Source organism: Callospermophilus lateralis, chromosome 1 (assembly GCF_048772815.1).
Source record: "Callospermophilus lateralis isolate mCalLat2 chromosome 1, mCalLat2.hap1, whole genome shotgun sequence".
In the NCBI taxonomy this organism is placed as follows: Eukaryota; Metazoa; Chordata; class Mammalia; order Rodentia; family Sciuridae; genus Callospermophilus; species Callospermophilus lateralis.
Genome location: NC_135305.1, coordinates 31775728 through 31794237, shown reverse-complemented (window position 1 = coordinate 31794237; position 18510 = coordinate 31775728). Strand labels below are relative to the sequence as shown.

The following is an 18510-nucleotide window of genomic DNA, read 5'->3' as shown; positions in this document are numbered from 1 at the left end:
GCCGGCTGTTGTGTAGAATGTCTGCATCCTCTTTTCCGGTCAGACTTTCTGCATCACCTGTACTAAGTTGTCTTTGCAGCTCTTTGTAGTAAGTAAATGTTACTATAGATAATAGAAAAAAAATTTTATCCCCACTGGCAGTCTCCTTATTTAAAATTCATTTCTGGAAATCACATTGTAAAATAATTCTTAAGTGTACGTTGCCTTTGCCCAAAGAATCATTGTTGTGGTTATGGATTACATTTGTGACCAAAGGCTTAACATCAAAAATCTATTACAGATTTGCTTGATATCCCTCAAGATAAACTTTTGTAAATATTTAAATGAAAAAAATATTTCAACTCATAGAAATTTATATCTTAAAGTTGAGAGTCTAATGTAGTTGTTCCCAAACCACCATTGCAAGTCAGTTGCTGTAAAACTTCTATAGTGCAGATCTCAGGGGCCTGAGTCTGGAGGCATACGTTATGGAAGAACAGGAAAAAGGTAGAGAATCCCTGATTTAAAGGACTTAAGTTTAGGATTTGGAAATCCAGAGCCTCCGGTGTTTCTGGTGGGGGTATAGGGAGAGTGGGAAGAAGTGTTTGTTTTCTCACAGACCTCCACCTGGAGTTTTAAAGGAGGAACTTTTTTTTTTTTTTTTTTCTCCTAAATGCCCCTGAGGACTATGTGTGGAAGTATGAACAAGAAGCAGGGCAGTGAGTTTTGTCTAGAAAGTTTAGGCTGTTTGTAGATTTAAGCATATCAGTCTCTAGACTTTTCCACACCTCCTTAAATTGCTTGAACTAAACATCATGAGCAAGTGAGAGATTAGCCCTGATTAGAAAACAGTGTCTGAATGGGACAGAAAAATGCTATCCCCTGAAAACCTAAAAACTACTCTGGAAGTATAGTCAGTTGGCAATTTTATGCTTTTGGAAAAAGACATTAGTGGAGAATCCCAAATATTCAGTATTCTAAAAAATAAGATATTGTTAAATTTGTGAGGAATTATGTTGCCTTTTAGGGGGGAAATCTGCCTCCTTATTATTATTTTCTTTTAACCACTTCATTACCAACAGATTTTTCCTGAGTGGGAGGTATCTTCATAGAGCACACTTATGTAGTTAATGAATATTATGGGAATATTATGGGAAAGTGCCCCACATTTTCCAGGAAGATTTTAATTGACTGTACAAAAATCTTTCTTATTCATTAAATACCTAATCCAGGATAATTGGGTGTCCCTCAAAAACAGGAGGTAGATTGTGCCTAATCTTTTGCAAATTAACAAGTATAAAGGTAGAAGTATGCCTTTTAATTACAGATAGTAACTAATCATTTTAGTTTTTACTGAAGTATTGTATCATTATATCTTCCCTTTGGTGGTAATGAGAACCAACATTTCATTCATGGTAAAATTCCATAAATAAAAAATTAAGTTTAACTAAAAGTTGAGATCAGTTGAAGAGACTGTTTCAGGGGAGCAAGGTAATGATTTCCTGTTGACAAAAATTATCAAGCAACTAGGGATGTTTCAGAGTCATTGACTTTAAATTTTTTTTTTTTTTAAATTCAGTGAGTAAACCCTAAAAGGGATAGATGCAATGTCCTTTGATGGATTTTGAGTCTATAGGTTTGTACTGCTTCAATTTAAAGCTGTGATAGGTTTATGCTTGTCTTTATACAAGCAGGAGGAAAGTTAAAAGAAACAAATGAATGTCTCTTTCTCCTTTATATGTCATATAGAATACTACATTAATTTTAACTAAAATCAAGGAAATTAAGAATTATGTTTACAGTTTCTTTGTGATCTTCCTCCCTCCCTTCCATCTTCCAGGTAATAACCTGATTCCTTAACAAAAGTAGTTGTAGACCTAAGTCACCTTTTTTATCACCTTTTTTACAGATTTTTTTTTTGTGTGTGTGTTTGTATGTATAGAAAAATCAAGGTTTGAGGAATATAAGTTTTCCTTAAATAATGGGAAATTCTTAAAATATATTACTATTTTCATTTTTAAATGTCTTCATAAGATTTCGAAAGAGAAATGTTTTGTATTCTACGTAACTAATGTCGTTTTCTTTCAAGTCTGGCATAGATTCTATGGCTTTATGCAAATTACTTTGCTTTTGAGTCTTTGAGCAAGTAGCAATGTAATTGGTTGATAATCATCCACCTTACTCATAGAATTACTCTACAGGGTATCCAAGAATGTCAAATTACCTTGAAACAATTGTACAAATAACAAATAATTGTGTACTCCCCCCAAATCACTTATTTCTTAATTTGCAAGTTATTACCTTTGCTTTCTTAAAGAATGAACTTTTTGCAATGACTAATTTACACAATTTTCTGTTTAAATGCATGTAATTATGGCAATAAAATTAGAAAATAATTAATGCTAATAATTCCGAGAATTAGTTTTCTTAACTTTCTGGGTAATGCTGCAGTTTACACATTATAACCTTTCAGTGTGTCCATTAATAACTTAATTATTCTAAGTAGTTTTATGACTGTATAAAGGTCTTTTCTTCGAAGGATTATAGGGCCTCTATTTGAAGTCAACCCCCACTCTCCAGTATAATTGACTGTAGCAGCCTGCTTTCAGCAAGGATGGAAACACTCCCACTCTCTTCCTGCATTCTCTGCGTCTTAACTCCAGTAGAGTTAGTCATAGGCATTTTTCCAGTATGCCTGAAGCAGTGCTCTTTGGAGGTACCTCCCTTCAGTTCTTTAGTGGAATACACCACTTTGAATATGCCCATCATAGATACATTAACACTCTGACACTCAGACTCACAGGCAGTCACAAGTTTGGGCAGCCACAAAAATAGCTAGATGTACACACCTTAGACGGGGGGAAGTTGAATCTCAACATTTTTTCGGTTGAGCACCTTTTTGCACACATAAGCACTTTTGCTACTCATCTATCGTTTCAGTTGAAATTTCAGAGTGCATGTGCATCATGCAAACATAGCCAACTGTGACACACACTGCAGATATTTTTAAATCCCCAAACCAAGGTAGTACAAACAATCACTTTCTCAGGTATCTTTTCTGAATTTCTTGCTAGTTTGTGTGTGACACTTTCTTAACCAACCATTTATTGTCACCTAGCTAAGCCTATTGTAATTTAGAAAGTTTAGCAGTTTTGTGGAAGAGGAAAATGTGGAGGCTAGAGAAGAAATGACAGGGCGTGGATTGGCTGATGAATGATTTCCAAGCAGAATTCCACAGAAGAGGACTTTGGGAGGGCCAACAAGAGGGGATCCAACCAGTCATTCCAATACTGATTTTGAATTTGGAGTGTGCTTAATCTAGGCTTTCAAGAAGCCTGTGTCTTTGTTTACCAACCACAGCTGTGTTCGACAGCTGTGTTCTATGCTTTCCTGGTCCTCTTTGTCAAAAATGTGTTGCTTTAATTCTTTAATGGACAAGGTAGAATTAAAGATGATAGTGAAGAAGTGCTTATGTGTGGTGTGTGTAGGTGTGCAGAGGGAGCACTCTATCAGTTTAGAATGTAGAATAAGCCCAGTCAATTACGCATCTCCTACCCAACTCCCAATGCTCATGTAATTGCACTGTAACTTTGGTAGTAAAGGTGGTTGCTTTTCCGTCTTTAAATCTGAACTTAGTTCCTTTTTGTGGCTTCTAACTTCATCTTTTTTACTTTTGTGACCCAAACCGATATACATTGTGTGGTATATTGAAGAACAAAGCAAAAGAAATACTCCCATGGACCACATGAACATAAGTGTGGTTAATACACAACAGCAAAAAAGAGAATCATTAGAATAGATTATTAAATAATTTCCTTAAATTAGAATTGATTTTCTTATTTCCTTAAACAATATATTTAAAATAAAACTGAATTTTTAAAAAAAATCACTCAAAGGCATTAACTTAGATTAAGAGTTTAAACACTATTTAACTGGCATGCACCGTTTTTCACTTTAGATCATTATATTTGGAACATAATATTTGCCTGGCTGAAATGCTTCAGATCAATGATTTGCAAACTTTGTTTCTTGGAGGTTTCTTAGACAGGCTTTAGGGGCCAACATGTAGGGCAAAGGAAACAAAGCAGGCAGGAATTCTGGCTCCCTTGTTTCAACCCAGAGAAACCTCACATTTATCTCCTTTGTACATCAGAGTTCTACTTAGGATTTTAATTAAAAGGAATTCCACTGCTGAAGAGAAACAAAAACCTGAAATTCTCTGGCTTGGATCAAACCTTACTCTGTAGCAAGAGCAGGCTCCTGGAGTTTCTTCCACATAGAACTCAAATTGCACATTTTCCTAAACTAGTAGAAATAACCGAATTTGAAACATCAAATGGATATATCCGCATGCTCACAAATACATGTATTGTGTGAGTCTTTGTAAGCATCTTCACTAAAACATTGCGTATTCCTATTGGAGATATTACATAGAATGATCCTTACTTATTAGGCACTTTGGGGTGATTAAATATTATATGTAGAGAAATACAATGAAAACCTGTGTATGAATGCTTACTAAATGGTAACCTAATTAGGGGTGGAGTGCTTAGAGAAGAAGAGGCATGTTATTTTTTAATTGAAAAAATATGATAAATATTTGGATAACATTCCTTATAGAATTTTTTCACTCATAAGAGTAATATATGTCTGCTGTAACCAATTTTGAGTTGACTTTGCAAAGACAAATCATTGCTAGTTGGATGTAGGACATGGTAGTGGCTGCGGTGGTTAGTTGTTCTGTTTCAAGCCGATGAAGTATTTTCATAGAGACCAGAATATTGATGGCTGCACTAAGAAACCTGAAACTCAATTTGCAGGTAGATATAAGGAATAGGAGATGTGTGTTATTTGAATGACAAAATCAGATTTGTGTTTTAGAAGATCATTCTGACAAGCAATACACAGAGTGGATTATAGGGAGCAGGAATGTGAACAATGAAATAAGTCAGACAGATTGTGAGAATTTACATGAGCAATGGTGATGATTTCAACCAATTTGGTAGTGGCCATAGGGAAGCAAGGGAGAGATTCAGCTGAGATCAGGAGAAATGTATTAAGTTCCCAAGTGATTGAATGTAGGAACTGAACGAGAGGGGAGGGTTGAGGATGACTTCTGCATTTCGAATAACATGTTTGGGTGTGTGGCCATTCCCTGGCATGAGGATAAAAAAGCACAGGTTTGGGAAAAGTGATTGAAGGTGGTAATATGTTTTAAAAAGCTGTTGTGACATGACCAGGGATGGTGTATGAATGTATGAATGTGTGTGTGTGTGTGTGTGTGTGTGTGTGTGTGTGTGTGTGTTTCTAGATCTAGATCTGAAAGAATGAAAGTTAAGAACACAATTTCTGGAATCACTGTGTTCACGTCTTTATCCACTGCTTTCTAGCCACGTGGCCTTGAACCTCTAAGCCTATTTCTTCATTTGTAAAATGGAAAAAATAACAATACCTACCTCTTAGGGTTGTTAGTAGATAAATTAGAGCATGTAGTAAAAATTCCATGAATATTATCAAATATTGCTATCATTTATCCATCTTAGGCCTGTTTCCTCATCCATAAACTCTTGAAGTGGGAGAGGAGTTATGTTGGATTACAGGACATGGGAATTTATCTCCTGCAGATTTTTGTCCTAATATGTCTGCTCTCTATTTACATGTGTGCAAACACTGTTTTACTCAATAACGTTAATCATTTCTAGGAACTTGCCACACCAGACTCAGATTCCCCAACAGCAGACTACAGGTAAGTACTAAAAATACTAAGTAGATGTTTGTGGATGAAGCTAATAGATTAAAAGATAATTGTAGCACTATATAATTTATGAAGTTTTTGCTTCACCAAGTAAGGCAAAACACTTGTATCATTTCTTAATCAGACTTAGAACCTCAGAATAATAGCTTAGATTATTGCATAGATTGGCATCAGAATGATAAACACAGAGTAAATGATCTTACAGCAAAAGCATCCATGGAGGTCCTGTCTAATTAAGGAAGACTGAATAAAATCCCCTTCCTTCAGCCAAGCACCCTATTCTTCCCCTTGGTATGAAAGATTTTTAGCTTGGATGCATCCAGGATTTGTCTCAGTAAGTGAGCAGCTTGAAACTGATTCTTACAAAAGGAAACCTTTGTGACTAATCACTGAGGCTTCAGGGGGATAAGTGAAAAATGGTTGGCCTGGTTTTAAAGCTGCTTTAGAAAGCTGTTATAACATGACCAGTGACGACAAGATGGCGGACAATTCTCCCTAAACTATTCTATTTCCCTAAGACTTGCTTTCTTTAAGTTTATGTCTTTCAAGTGTCCCTAAAAATTTTCCACAGCCAATTATTTCATTCATTTCAGTACCAAGTAGATAACTTATTCATGATTGTCTTCTAATTAGTGGTTGATTCCTAGTTCTAATTGCCAGGCAACCAGTAATGCCTTTGTAGCTCTTTTGGAAAAGCAAGAAAAGTTTTAAAAATGTAAGTTGGGTGTGGAATTCTAACTATGAATAGTGGCTTTGTGGTAGGGAAACTATTAAGTTAGTCTCAAAAACTTCAGGCACATGTAGAAATGTATTGGATGTTTTCATTCAGAAATTATCTTCTCTATTATTACTGCTTTCGGGAATTTAAGGAGATTTTCGTTTGACAACTTTTCAAAGATTTGAGGCAAGTATAATAAAAATTTTCATCAGATTTTAATTATGATATTATGTTTATCAGAATTTTTCCCACAATTTTGATACTTGTTTTAATTAAATGCTAATGTGTTCCAACAAGACTGTTCAATATATTGATGTGGTGGTGCTTACTTTGTAAGCATTCAAGAGATTGATGAAGAAACAAACTTGGTTATAAATGTTTGTCACCTAAATAGAGAAAAAAAATGAATCCTTACTACCATTAATTTCATGGCTATTTTTTAAAAGCAGAAAAAAATTAAAGGAATATTTCTGTAATAGGAATAAGAGAACCTCTTTCTCATTAATCTCATAGACTTTTATGTCTCCTGAAATATTTGTCTTCTGATTCTTGATTATTTCAGAGACAGGTGAGGAAAAGGGAGATAATTTCTAGAAAAAAAGTATGTAAAAATATCTTAAAGATCCATATTTCACTTACCCATGAGGAGAAGTAGAAAGCTTAAGTAGATAATATTAGGGATGATTTTCACAGATGTTACCAGTTTGATAATCACAATAGATTTTTAGCAAGTAGACTTGTTAGTGTACTGCTTTTTAGTAATAGGGAACTTTTCCAAATACAAGGAGAATTTATGCCAGAGCCAATGTGGTAAGAGCCAAAGACTTTGCCCTAGGGGAGTTCAGGATGTTCAAGTTAATTTTCAAAATTATTTTTCTAAAGCAGGTTTTGGGGAGCAGGCATTTTGCTTGAGTGAAGAAAGCATGGATCTCATTTTTAGTTAGCACCATGACCAATTACCTTCTTGTTTCCTTATGTTTTTCTGCAATTTGGATCATGTTATTGACTGAAATGCACTGTCTCCTCTTGGTTGTTTTCTTGTTTTATCAATGAGGCTCCAGTGTCTAAGTGCTTCAGAAGAGAGGCCACCTTAGCATTTTGCATAATTATGAAAAATTGTTGTGTTTCTACCTCTGACACATTGGTAACTAAGTGGAGTCAGGCCTCCTGGAGAGGGGAGCTAAGTGGGCACAGTTACATTCCTTGTTCCCATTCTGTTCATTATAAAAATGAAAAAAAAAATTGTTTTTCTATTTCTAAATTATTCTGTTCTGTCTGCAAATGCATGGATGCGGTGCTGTTTATGTACTTTCATGAGTACGGTTGAGTCTTTCTGTTCTTTCATCCTGGTTATCCTACCATAATGAGGCAGCTACATTTGTACATGATTATCATGAAACAATAACTGTCTTTTTCCAAGTACCTCTAAGCACTATGCCATGAAGGTAATTTAGGCACAAATTTGTCTCTTGGATAGCAAGTAATTTTATTTGTAGCTACCAAATGGAAGTTATCAGGGGAGAGTAGATTTTGAAGCTTGTTTCATGTAATTTGTTGTTTTCTTTTAAATTCTCATCTAAAGTTTAAGAAGTGAAGTAGCTGCTGGCGTTGTATTCCTGGACTTGAGCACTAACTGGGATAATAGAGCAGTTAGAAGCTGACAATAGCACTGCCTTCTGGCCCAGGCCCAGGCCATTAGGTTTGATGTCCCTTCAGGTTTTCTCATTTTCTCTGCCCTTCCAACCCACATGGTATTTTTTAAAAGCCACGATTAAAAGGTACAGTCATACATCCCGCAGGCAACCTCTTTCTGTTTGTTTATTGTGGGAGGAATTTTCAGGCCATACCTTTTGAGAAATACAGAACATTCCAGCTTTGGTCCAAGAAGGGGAGGGGACGGCTAATTTAGAAATTGTTCTTTAATGAAATGCAAAGAAATAATGCAATGTAATTACTTTAAATTATGTTAAGAAGATAGAAAATTTCTTCTTGCCATAATGCACAGTGCCCCGAATCTAAAAGTGTCTGTATCTTGCCTAACTCATGCTCATATTCATTCTTGCTCCTTGCAGGTAAATGGTATCCCTGAAGAAAGAAAACTGACTGAAGCAATGAATTTATAATCACACAGTTATAGCAGTTGCATCTTATTTCTCTTTTCTTCCAATAATGCATGAGCTTTTCTGGCATATGGTGTGCATGTTGACAGTATTAAGTATGTACCAAATAATACAATATAACTTTGGTTTTACTAATGTATTTTTTTTGTACTTAAATCATTTTTGACAATTTGTAAGACATTGATGACTTTATATTTGTTACAATAAAAAGTGATCTTTAAAATAAACATTAATGGAGCCTAATGTCTGGTCAAATTTACTTCAGAATAGGTTCATGTATTCATCTTCACTGAACAAGATTTTATTAAGTAATTCTTATGACTATATAAGGCTATGCTTCTGTACTCCAACTGAGCAACCCATTTAAATAGTGCTTTAACTCTTGTAGACTGAAAAGCTTGTTTTTTTTTTTTTGTTTTTTTTTTTTTTTTGTGTGTGTGTATCTGTGTTTTCCTGGTACTGGGAATTGAACCCAGGGTCTCATGATGGTAACCAAGCACTCTACACTGAACTCTATCCTCCACTCTTTTATTTAAAAAATTCACATTGAGATAGAGTTTGACAACTACGTTGCCCAGATTGGCCTTGAACTTGCTATCCTTTTGCCTTTACCTGAAAAGTAGCTGGGATTATAGGTGTGGATATAATCCCACCTATATTCTTGTTCTTGCTCTTGTTGTTTTATAGCATACATTGATCTTGTTGTTTTATATCATATTTCTTAAGAGTGTTCTAGAGGAAACCCAGTGTTAATGTAGATTATGGAACTGATAACATCTGCTTCAAGCAGGATAGCCCAGGGTACATACTTACCTGAGTTCATAATCAGATATTTGGTTTTAGAAACAGCCCAGGAGGTATTTGCACAGAAAGAAGAGTTACTGATAGTGATATGGTTAAATGCCACAGGGTCTCCCCTGGTAACTTTGATGTTCATAGTTTTACAGAGCTTCCTCATACCATGTTGGTCTCTTGCATGCATCTTGGACACTGTTGGTTTGACATGGCCATCAGGCCAGCTAGCAGGGCAGCTTTTATTGCAAACTTGACCATCAGGAAAACCTCCTTTTCCTGCTCCGGGCACAATTCTGTGTTATCTGTTAATTGGTCAGAAGTCACACAAATGTGATCTCAACCTGATTCCAAAATCCAAAAAGATTTGCTGTTTTTATTTTGTGCAGCAACTTGCCTTCTGTTGAGAATAATACTTTGTCATGTCATTGGTAGTGGAACCCCCACTTCTTTCTGGGACTTACCAGAGAATGTTGGTTCTTTTGTTTCTTAAAGAGGGATCTCTAACTCATTTCTTTCTAAGATAACTAGGGCATTGTCACTCACTGTTCTCCAGGAGCAATCAGCTGTAGGTTATAAATGTATTGTGTCAGGGTCACATTCTAGGTCATCAAGGCTCCAGAGGACTCCACTGTGACACAGAGACAGCTTTAACAAACTGTTGCCCCTGCCAGGTGAAATCAAAGTGTTCTGGTTGCCCAAGTGAGCAGGAATAAGGTAATGCACCATCAACAAACAAGGAGCTGTGGATCCAGAATCAAGAACTTTACTCACCTATTCTAGTAAAGTGCTGTGCTGGGAATTAGAAAATGCAATTGGAGTTATTGTTGTTTTTTTTTGTTTTGTTTTGTTTTGTTTTGTTTTAAAGAGAGAGGGAGGGAGAGAGAGAAAGAGAGAATTTTTAATATTTATTTTTTAGTTATCGGCGGACACAACATCTTTGTTTGTATGTGGTGCTGAGGATCGAACCCGGGCGGCACGCATGCCAGGCGAGCGCGCTACCACTTGAGCCACATCCCCAGCCCTATCGTTGGTTTTTAATGGCCATATTGAGGAATTGGGGATGAAACCATTGGATTGCATCTTACAAATCATTGATAATAACTTTAGTCTCTATAAATCCCCCTAAAAAGTGATCTTTCCTCTGCCTTAATATTTTGATGAAGAGGAAAATTTCAAATAATGTCCTTTTGATTGTTGCTTAGCCTGATAATCCTTACTTTATTGATTAAAAAAATTGTAGGGATTCTGTCACATGTATTTTGCATTTTTATGTGAGTAATCCAACAGTAGTGTAGAGAATAGATGAATTAGGTGAGCGAAGGGGTATGGATAGAACAAGGTTATCATAGAAATAAGTGGAGAAATGATAGTGGTAGGAGATTCCAGAACTATTTAAGAGGTAAAATAGTGGTTGCTTCTACATTGATACTTTGGAAATGGTGTCAAGGAACAAAAAGGGATCAATTCTGATGTGTAGGTTTTCTTGGTCAAACAGTGGTGCTATAGTTGTGATAGACACTGCTGAGTTAGAACCAGGACTGAAGAAAACTATATGAGTTCAATTTTATGCAAGGTGAACTTTAGGTGCCTTTGAAAAAAAATAAGAGAAGTAGGAAAGTCGAGATATGAATTTGAAGTTTGGAATAGAGGTGTGGGCTGGTGCTGTGACTGATGAGTCACCTGAGCATAGGTAGTCATTGAAGCCATGGGAGTTGATGAGTCCCCCGACTATTCCCAGGTAGCTGAAATGTGTTGCAGTGAGTCCTATGATAGGACAAGTCATGTGAGGCTGCATAATTGCCAGAATCTAATGGTCAGAGAAAGTCAGGAATGGTATTTGAATTAACATTTCACAAATTAAAATGTAATATTGCTTATTATTTTGTAGAAATTTTATTTCTTTGTTAATAAATCTTACATGTTTAAAGTTTGTCCATATGCTACAACAATTTCTGTGGTGAGATTTTCTCACTTTCCATTCATCTCACAGTTCCTCTTAGTGTATCATGTAGTTTTTAATGTTTGATTTTAGGTGATTAAGATTCTCCTGGTCCCCAAGTGTTTCTGAAATAAGTTAAGTGGTAAGATGATGAGGAAAGATTGAGATACACTGGTTTGGCAGAATAATAGATTCCTATTTCTATTTTAAATATTTCAAAATCTTACTGAATCAATTTGACTATCAGGGCCATTTCATTCATTCATTCATTGAGTGAATATTTGTTTATGCTCTAGGCATTGAATCATGCAGTGGTTAATAAAACAGAGTGTTATGAAAGACCATAAACAAAGTCTAGTACACTATCTGGCACTAGTTGGTGCTAAATAAACATTTGTTGAGGGAATTAATCTGATGTCTGATCTCAAGGTTATGAAAGTTTAAAAAGAGGATTGTAATAAAGAATGAGGAAAGGGAACTACTTAGATTGAATGGTCAGAATAGGTCTATCTGAAGAGAAAACATGAGCATGTGCCAGTTGTGCTTAGCACCCTCATCAGAGGAAATAGCTTGAGTCCAAACCCAAAGGTAATGTAGTGGAAGCAGGAGGTGGCAGTTTCTGCCCAGTATCGATTCACCCTTCTTTGGCAACCATATGTGCATGTCTTTCTCTTGGCCATCATTCCCTGCCATACTTGCAATATGGTGCTTCCATTTGCCTTGGCAAGAGACCTGGCACGGGTGCTCAGGTCTGGCTAATCAGAACCCTGCATCCTGATGGACAGGGTTTAGACCTCTCAGAGCAGAGAGCCTCTGAGATAAAATTCAGTTTTCCTATGATGGCTGACAGGGGAATGGGCTCTTCTCTGATGTAGTTGAATCTTGGGTGAAAATAAGTCCAACTGGGGGGTGGGGGAGGACTAGCAAAATGGCCAGAAGCCAATTCTCTATGTATGATAGGCCATTGGGTTGGGGGACACTTCAGTCTTAAGAACATGAAGGAGCTCTATAAAGTCAAAGTATATTGAAAGAGGGGAGGGAAGTGGACTAGGGATAATTCTGGAAATGCAAACAGAATTCTATTAGTTTTATACTCGTGGATCAAGGAGTTTGGATTTTATTCTAAGAGCATTGGAAACCATTTGAAGTTGAAAAGTAACATGATCCAATTTATATTTAAAAATTGCACTGGGTCCACCAAGATGGTAAAGATTGCTGAAAATTCTCTCCTCAGCAAAGGAGAAAACTGGCCAGAATTGTGAGAGTTAAAATTTTCAAAACTCTGGAAATTAATCAAATCCTTGCAGCAACCTAGGGAGGGTTTATTTAAGAGAGCTTGTTAAGAACAGCAAGATTCATGTCACTTTACTGCATTCCCATTCTTCCCTCTGTAGCTCCACACAGTAGCTTTGCAAACTACACAGCAGGCAATCACGGTGGAAGCTAGCAAGGAGCTAGCCACCAAACAAGACAAAATGAGGCCGGAGTGCCTTCAGAACCTCTGCTGAGAACATGCGTTTTATTTTACCCATCTGGTGGATCCCTGAATGAACTACTTACAAGCTGCCTTTGACACTGACTCAAGAGTTCTCTCAGTAAAAAAACTTTTTCCTTGGGACATGTGGCAAAAAATTTCCAGGTACCAGAGGTAGTTGAGGAAAACAATAGAGTAACCAAAGAGCTTAAAAGGAAAACCTGGGGGGAATGAAATGTCCATAGAGGGTTTGGAAAGTTTTAGGTCCTGGAATCTATACGGCCACAGGCGTACAGAGGGCTATATGCATGCTCATGACTTGGAGGCTCTGTGCAATCAGGTGGTGAACACTAAGCAGAGTTACCACTGGCTTATTTGAGTCTTTAAAGGATTTGCAAGCATGCACACAAAGCCCCTTGGCGAAAGCAGTTAAGGAAATCTAAATATTAGCTGACCACTAAAATAACTAAGCAAAGACTAAGTAGCCACACACGACAGAACACAGACTTTATGGGATTAGTTTGGAAAATTCACAAAACAAGCAATAAACTCTGTGGAGGACAGAAGCAAGGAGGAGAATCTGATTTCCAGGGTTGCCGTGTTATATTATTTAAAATATCCAGTTTTCACACACACACACACACACACACACACACACAAAACAAAACAAAACAAAAACAACAAAAACAAAAACAAAACTAAACTAAAACAAAGAAATAAAGTCTGGCCAATACACAGTAAATAAAGCAATCAACAGGAACTGTCAAGAAACCAGAGGAAAAGCCCTTGCCCGGCATGCACAAGGCCCTATATTTAAGCCCCAGAATCACTAAAAAGAAAAAGGAAAAGAAACTGTTCCAGAAAGCACAGAGGTTGCACCTACTAGACCAAGGCTTTTAACACAGTTATTTTAAATACATCCAAAGGAAAAGAATGAGAACAATCTCTTGCCCAAATAGAGAGAGACAAATGATAAGAAACAAATAAATTCTGAAGTAAACAGGAAAATAACTGCAATGAAAACTTCAATGATTCACTAGAAGAACTCACAGTACTCAGAAACTACATATTTATAGTTTATTCCAAAAAATGGACAAATGACATGATCAAATTATTAAAGCTGTATAAATGGTCAAACATAGAAATGTTCAAATCCACTCATAATTAGGAAAATTCAATTTAATATTGCATTCGGATGCTATTTCCTACTTCTCAGATCAGTAAAAACTCAAAAAGGATGACAAAACTTTCTATCACATTGTAAGGAAACAAATATTTTCAGATATTGGTAGTGAAAAGGAAATTGATGCAACAGCTTCAGAGAATTTGGAAATAGCTAAGAAAACTACATGTGTGTGTGTGTGTCTTGACCCAAAAGTCCCACTTGCAGTAATACACATTTCCAACAGCATTGAAATAGGTTTGCACAGTTGTTCATTGTAGCAATTGTATTTTGGAAACAACTTAAAGGCCCATATCTAGAAATCTATATAATGAATATCTATATAATAAAGTAAAAAAGAATGAAGACTATCTCTAGTAATTGCTTTACAAAGTGATTTCCAAGCTACATTGTTAAATACATGCAAAGTAGAAAACTTCCTATAGTATTTTATACAAAAAAGAAAAAAAAAGAAAGAACGAAAGAAGAAAAACAATGGGAAATAAGAAAAATATTCATGATGACTATGCTTGTTGGTGGGGGGGGAGGGGTGAGGGGAGGGGGCGGAAGGCATCCCCACAGGAAGGATTAAACCCCAAACCAAGATTGGCTGCCTAAGGAGGGTGGGGATGGAAATGGAGAAGAAAGGGTAAAAGGTGAAGGATAACTCCTCTTTGAGTGTTTGTTTTATATTTTGGTGTTTGTCTTATATTTAGACTCATATTAATGTTTTACATACTCAAATAAAATAAGTAAATAAATGTCCCAAGGATATGAACATCCACAATAAGAAACAATCACCAATGAATTCATCACACTTAAAATGAATAACTTAACCATACTCAAGTGATGGGGTTAGAACTAACTTTATTTAACTGGAATACAGTGTTTTGACTATCAACACAAAAATGAAAAGAACTGTAAACATATAACATTCTAGTAGTGTTATATGCATTTATCGTAGTTTTACTTTTTAATGGCAGTGTGGGTTCATGATTCTGAAAGCTATTTTTCTTTCAGGATTGTGTACACAAGGAAGGATTTTATGGAGAGTCAGAGTTACCTTTCTTGTCTTTGGTAAAGGGAGTTACAATAAGGAAAGGGGAAATGTTAAACTCTGCAGTATTGGACTGGTATTGGAAGTCATCATCATGAATCCCATAGCTTTTAATAAATTCATAGAAGTTGTGTGTGTGTGTGTTGGCACACATGTGTGCATACATACATCTATCTAGTTGCTGGGATTTATCCCTAGTCCATAGCACTTTATTGTATTTATTTCATTAATCAAGTTGGCTTGTATCTGGCCATGGTGAATGCCTTACTGACATCTGAATTCTTTTGACAAATCTTCATTATTCTTTGAGCATCTTCTCCTTCTCTAAAACAAGTAGATATTTTGGGCTCATCTAGTACTTTCCTACTGCAGTCCTGAAATTATTCATTTCTTCCAAGAGTCCTGGATCTAGAAACCAAGATTTGGATGTGAAGTGTTGTAGGATATTATTGCTTTCAAGCCATCCTACTGGACAGAGCTAGAAAACAAATACATGTACACACACACACACACACACACACACACACACCTTCAATCATTATACATGTGGAAATTATATATGTGGAAAACGGATTCATCTCCTAGCCTAAAATGATCTCCTATTAATTTTCTAGGGCAGCTGTACCAAAATACCACAGACTTGGTATAAAATAACATAAATGCATTGTCTTGCAGTTATGGAGGCTGGAAAACTGGAATGGAATTGAGGTGCCAGAGGAGTCTTGTTCCCTCTGGAATCTGTCAGGGAGAATCTTTCCTTGCCTCTTCCTAACTTCTGCTGATCTGTGGCAATCTTTAGTGTGCCTTAGCTTGAGGCTGCAGTGCTTGTGTCTCTGTCAGAAAAAGACATTCTCTCGTTTCTGTCCGTGTCTCTGTGTCTTTTCTCCTTTTTTTTTTTTTTATAGTTTTTAGATAAACACAATACTTTTATTTTGTGTGTGTGTGTGTAGTTCTGAGGATCGAACCCAGTGCCTCGCACATGCTAGGCAAGTGCTCTACCACTGAGCTACAACCCCAATCCATTCTCCTCTTTTTATTGAGATACCAGTCAAATTGGGTTGAGAGCCAACCATGCTCCAGAATGACCGCATCTTTAACTAATTACATCTATGATCCTATTTCCAAAGAAATTCATATTTTTAGGTAGTGGGGATTAGGACTTCATATTTTTTTTTCACATTTAATAAATTAATTGCCAAATGCTTTTTAAAAAGTAAAGCCATTTTACATCCTTACTTGTACAAAGATGGGTTGGCAAAAATGACAAAATTAATAACATCTATTGATGGTATTGGTTTCAATCAATATTTCTTTGATTACCACTTAGAATGAGCACTTTTGTCTTAGCATTCTGACCTTTTTCTTTTTTCATAACGGTAAAAAAAAAACACATAACATTACTTGACACATTTACTGTGTTAAACATTCTGACATACAGTTCAATAGTTGCGGCCCCACTTTAGTAGTGTTAAGTATGTTCACATCATTGTGCAACAGATAAAACCTTTTCTTCTTGAAAATCTGAAATTCATACCATTAAGCACTAATTGTCCCCCATCTGGTAACCACCTCTCTACTTTATCACTTCAGTCTTCATATAAGTGGAATAATAAAGTATTTGTTCTTTCATGTTTGCCTTATTTCACTAGGCTCATCTATATTATACCATGTATAGAATTTCTGCATAATACTCCATTGTATGTATCTCGTGTATTTTCTTTATCTATTCATTTGTCTATAGACATACGGTTGCTTTCACCCTTTGGCTATTGTGAATAGTGCTGCAGTGAACACAGGTGTGCAAATATCTGCGTGAGATCTTACTTTGATCTACATCTTTTGGGTGAACACAATTCAACTCAAGCAATTACAAAGGATAAAACAGTCAATTTACTGTGAAGAAACTTGAAAAAACACTATTTTAACCAAGTGTTCAAAGTTAGCATGACCAACAATGGGACACATTGGACCATATGTCTCTTGATATGATGCAATGAAAGCAACACAACACCATTTCTGGGGTAGTCCTGTCAATAATGCCTAACATAAATCCAAATAAGAAGAAATCCCACAGTACCAAATTTAAGGATGTTCTATAAAATAATGAGTCTTACTCTTTAAAACTATTCAGCTCATGGAGACCAAAATTGATCTCCATCTGATAATCCAGATTAAAGGAGACTAACATTTGGTTTTGTTAGTTACTTACAATGTGTGAGCTCAAAGTGAATCCTGAATCAGAAAAGGTACCTTATTGGAACAATTTTTAAAATGTGAATAAGGTATGTGGATTAGATAATAGGATTATATGAATGTTAGATTCCTAACATTCCTGGTTTTGATGATTAAACTGAGATCACATAATGGAATGCTATTTTTAAGACCAAAGGTAAAAGGGGGAATCATGTCTGCAACTTATTGTCAGCTATTATAGAAAACTGTGAGCATGCATGGATGAATTATAGAGAGAAAAGAATAAAGCAAGGACAGTAAAATATTCATATTTAGTAAATATTAATGTTTGGGAATAGCTATACTACACTTAGAACTTTTTGCAAATCTGAAATTATCTCACAGTGAAAATTCTTAAAACCACAAGAATGAAACAGCAAGAAATTAATGCAAAAGGGAAAGAGAAACTGTTCTTGTGCTTAAGATGGAAGAAGTGAATAGAAGTGCTTCTCTTTGAGAAATAATTCGAATGTAGAATTGATAGAATTTTCTGATGTCAGGATTAAAGAAATGTCGGGAAAGGATGAATCAAGATGACTTCTGGAATTATGACCTTACTTCTCAGGTACATATACATTTTTAAACTAATTAACTAGTTTGTAAAGGCTGGGAAAAGAATAGATATCCAAGGATAAAATCAGGAGTTCAGTTTTGAACATTTCTTCCTAGCTATAAAGGCCATCTCTTACTAAGGCAAAGAGCAGGTTTGATGTGCCATCTCAGAAGTTCTCAATGTCATCTATCTGCCAATTTTTTTTGTGTATATAAGTTTGTAATAATCCTTTGAAACAAATTTTATGGGATACAACAGATAGTGAAACATTAACAAGCCATGTATGCTAATACTTGGTAATGTCTATGTCAGTGGGAAGTGTTCAAAGGTTCTGTGTGAGATCCATGGATGAAGATAAGGAAGTCCAGGGGTCTTGTTCCAGGTGAATGTGTAACACAAGGCTATCTTAGACAAACCTGAAGAGGAGCAAACACATTTCAAAAGCAAATAGAGTTATGACCTAATTTATCTCTGGTGATCTCTTGTGTCTGAAAATTATTGGAACATTGAAATGAATAATTAAAATTGCTCCTTCTTATGTTCAGATATCTGAATATTGAGACCATGAGCTTCCAGGCCAAGAAAAGCAGGGTCATTGAGATAGAAGAGTTCTTTATTGATTATCCATGCAATTCCTAACAAGACATAATGTGTCCACCAACTCTGCAATGGAATGACTCACACACCTATAAAGCCTATTTTGTGAGAAATTCCAAGTACCTAAAA

General features: G+C 35.9%; 1 protein-coding gene across 4 annotated transcripts in view; it reads left to right on the top strand.

Annotated features, from left to right (window-relative positions):
* The window catches only part of Sgce (sarcoglycan epsilon), a 69885-nt gene extending 61086 nt beyond the window's left edge, over nucleotides 1–8799 (top strand). For all 4 annotated transcript variants that reach the window (XM_076833851.1, XM_076833844.1, XM_076833823.1 and 1 more), the window contains 2 exons: nucleotides 5682–5725; nucleotides 8525–8799. In XM_076833851.1, the coding sequence (XP_076689966.1) occupies nucleotides 5682–5725; nucleotides 8525–8541 (61 nt within the window). In that variant the 3' untranslated portion in view covers nucleotides 8542–8799. The remainder of the gene's footprint in view (nucleotides 1–5681; nucleotides 5726–8524) is intronic.
* The last annotated feature ends 9711 nt before the right edge of the window (nucleotides 8800–18510 follow it).